The sequence below is a fragment of the Crocuta crocuta genome, unplaced genomic scaffold, assembly GCF_008692635.1.
Source record: "Crocuta crocuta isolate KB4526 unplaced genomic scaffold, BGI_CrCroc_1.0 scaffold972, whole genome shotgun sequence".
Lineage (NCBI taxonomy): Eukaryota > Metazoa > Chordata > Mammalia > Carnivora > Hyaenidae > Crocuta > Crocuta crocuta.
Window position 1 is genome coordinate 212,556 of NW_027527925.1, and position 3,817 is coordinate 216,372.

Below are 3,817 nucleotides of genomic sequence, written 5' to 3' on the forward strand. Positions count from 1 at the left end.
AATGAATATCTCAAATTTGTGTATGTGAAATCTCAATGATTAAGATGCAAAATTTATACTATTGTTTTATTCTAGAAACTTTGAAAACATTTTGGTTTCTTAGAACTAAGTTTCTTATTAGAAAATGTGGATAAAGCCTATCTTATGTCAAATTTATTATGGATTGAAGATAAAAACAAGGGCCTGGCATTTAATTTCTTTTTATTTTCTGTTAGCACATTTTATAGATCATATTCAGGTGGATGTTTTAAAAATTCTACAAGAAATGAATTACTTAAATGGTGCTTGGGTGGCTCAGTCAGTTTGGTGTCCAACTCTTGGTTTCAACTCAGGCCATGATCTTACAGTTTCTGAGTTTGAGCCCTACACTGGGCTCTGTGCTGACAGTGTGGAGCTTCTTGGGACTTTTCTCTCCTTCTTTCTCTGCCTCTTCCCAGCTCTTTCTCTTTCTCAAAAAATAAGCAAACATTAAGAAAATGAAATGAATCACTTTAAAGAGTAAAAAGAAAAATAAAGCAATTTGCATTTTAGTAAACTATACATGTTTAACAATTATTTATTTAAATATTTAGCAAATATTTACAAGATGCCAGGAATTCTTTTATATTCTAAATGCTCTCAGGAAACAAAATAAGCAACAGTGTTACTCATATTGAGCTTTCTGTCAGTGACAGAACACAAAATGTAATGGATATATATGTTAAGTGGTGTGAAGGAATGTGCAAACAATAGCCATCACGTCCTATAAGAAAAGGCCACTCTGAGAAAGTGGGCTTCAAGCAAAGCCCTGAAAGACATGAGGGTTTCAGTCACAGATATGAGGAAGAGACCCAGCCCGGGATCATAGCAGAGACAAAAGCTATGGACTGGGGACTCCCTCAGAGTGGGGGCAAAGGATCAACAAGGGGCCACATAGGATTTGAAGCACCAGAGCAACAGCACTGGAAAAAGCAGGAAATGACTTAAAAGAGTGAAACTGTTATGACACGGTGGGCCTTAAAGTGAAATACAAAGTTTTATAGTAGAATTTTGAGTAGGAGTTGACTTGTTTTGATGTCGGTTTTCAAGATCACTTTGCTGTGCTCAGGTTAGACTCACAACAGACAAGAGAGAAAACAGAGAGATAGCAGGAAGCTACTAGAATAATCTAGATGAAATGAAATGAAATGAAATGACTAGAACATTTCATTTGTGAAATGCCAACAAATGTTCTCTTTGTGATATTGTGACACATAACTAATATACATTTAATTTTTTTCCTATTTTCCTGGCATTGAAGTCCTAAAAGTTTCTGAGTTTCCTAAATGGAAATAGCTATGTAGCTGTCTTTTGTTATTCACAAAAGGCCTTCCTACCACACCAGAGTTTATGTTAATGAGATAATTTTTTGAAATCTCCTAAGAATTAAGGTTTATTCCCAGGAAACTAATCATAATTAAAGTTTTGCAAAAAGAGAAGAGAGGGTCTAGAGGTTTCATTAATCACTGATGGCCAATGATTTGATCAATCCTGCTTTAAAAATCAAACATTCATAAAAATCTAAAAGGAAGAGTTTCAAAGATCTGGGTTGATGCACATGTGGAGTTGTAGAGGATGGTACACCCATAGAGGACAGTGAATCTTCTGGCCTTTTCCTGCATACCTATTGGGTGTATCTCTTCTACCTAGTTGTTAGTAAAAAAAAAAAAAAATTCTTAACTTTATAAAAAACTCTAGAAAATTAATTGATCTCAGGGATGGATTCCTGGAAATCTTCTATTTATTGAAGGTTCAGAAGCCCAAGTAATAAACTGTACTTGCAATTGGCATCTGATTTGGTGGGCAGTCTTGTGAGGTTAAGCCCTTAACCAGTGAGAGATTAAGCTATCTATCTCCATGTAGATAGTGTGAGTATTGTATTAAATTGTAGGATACCAAGCTGGTTGTATGGAGGGTTAGGGATTGCTTAGTATGGGGAAGAAACCTTCACACATTTGGTGACCAAAAGTGTCAGAGGTGACATGTTGTGAATAGAAGAGACTCACTTTTTTTTATACTTTTCACTTCCTAAGTTATTCATTCTTACCTTTGGCCTTCCATTCAATGGGCCTTTACTCAAACCAGTGTTGACTTAGCCCTAGTATGAAGTGGACAGCATTCTGGATGCCAGAAATGCAGAGAGTGAATAGGAAACTCTATAGCTAGCTAAACTCTAATCGAAGTATAGCAAATACCAATTTTATTATGACATTTGCATAATCTATGTATGGCAGTATAAACATAAACATAATATAAAGAATGTTGTTCTCCAACAAAGAAGAATAGATCTACCATTTCTGATTTATGATATATCTCTTGGTCTGTTCATTTCTCTCTAGCATTTTGCCTTGGAAAATTTCAGCCCAACCAGTGCTCTCTGAGGTGTCATCTCAATTGTAAAATACTGGAAGTGTCTTCTCTCTTTTTCCTTCCTTCCTGGTCTTTGTGGTTTTCTTCTCTGCTGGAGCTGCCATAGGCAATGTCAATGAAGAATATAACTTTATCCTCTGATTTTATCCTCCTGGGGCTTATGGTGAACAATAAAGCTACAGGGATTGTCTTTGCTGTTATATTTGCTATTTTTGTGGTTGCTGTAACTGCAAATTTGGTCATGATATTCTTGATTCAGGTGGACTCCCGTCTCCATACTCCTATGTACTTTCTACTCAGCCAGCTGTCCATCATGGACACTCTTTTCATCTGTACTACTGTCCCAAAACTTCTGGTCGACATGGTTTCGAAAGAGAAGACCATTTCATTTGTGGGTTGTGGGATCCAGATCTTCCTCTACTTGACCATGATTGGCTCGGAGTTCTTCCTCTTGGGTCTCATGGCCTATGACCGCTACGTGGCTGTCTGTAACCCTCTTAGGTATCCAGTCCTGATGAACCGCAGGGTGTGTTTCCTTCTGGCTGTTGGTGCCTGGTTTGGTGGGTCCCTGGATGGCTTTCTGCTTACCCCCATCACCATGAATGTTCCCTACTGTGGCTCCCGCAGCATCAACCATTTTTTCTGTGAGATCCCTGCAGTGCTCAGACTAGCCTGTGCTGACACATCTTTGTATGAAAACTTGATGTACATCTGCTGTGTACTCATGTTGCTCATCCCTATCTCTATCATCTCAACCTCCTATTCTCTCATTTTGTTAACTGTCCACAGGATGCGCTCTGCTGAAGGCCAGAAAAAGGCCTTTACCACTTGCTCTTCCCATTTGACCGTAGTCAGCATCTTCTATGGGGCTGCCTTCTACACTTATGTACTGCCCCAGTCTTTTCACACTCCTGAGCAGGACAAGGTAGTCTCAGCCTTCTATACCATTGTCACACCCATGCTCAATCCTCTTATCTACAGCCTCAGAAACAAGGATGTCATGGGGGCATTTCAAAAGATATTGTCAAGATGTGTATCTGCTCAGAAAGTATCCACAGGTGATGCTTAGGGATTCAATAAACTGAGAATAAGTCTTCCTCAGAACATTCTCTGTTGTCCTGTTTCAAAGGGCACTATTTGGTCAGCTGTCAAAGATTACTTACAATTGGCAATTAAGAGGATTTATCATGTCTGGTTTCCTGTTACTGGGGGTAGGGAACCAAAGATTTTTCATTAGGTATGCAAACAGATCTTGGCTATCAATGATTAGGTTGAAGAATTAATGTGATTCCAGTTCTTGTCTCTCAGACTGAAAGGAAAAAATATCTTTGCAGATTCCTTTTACACTTAACCTAGAAACACCTTCCAAAGCTACCAAAATTTGGTACCAAAATTATGTGATTATGTTTGTATCAATAAAGTAAAATAA

The 3,817-nt window shown here is 38.1% G+C and overlaps 1 protein-coding gene across 1 annotated transcript; it reads left to right on the plus strand.

The window, feature by feature from the left end:
- Positions 1-2,497: 2,497 nt before the first annotated feature.
- On the plus strand, positions 2,498-3,457 carry LOC144219369 (olfactory receptor 2T11). The gene has a single exon (XM_077749390.1). It carries the CDS (start codon positions 2,498-2,500, stop codon positions 3,455-3,457), a length of 960 nt encoding a protein of 319 aa, XP_077605516.1.
- Positions 3,458-3,817: the final 360 nt, after the last annotated feature.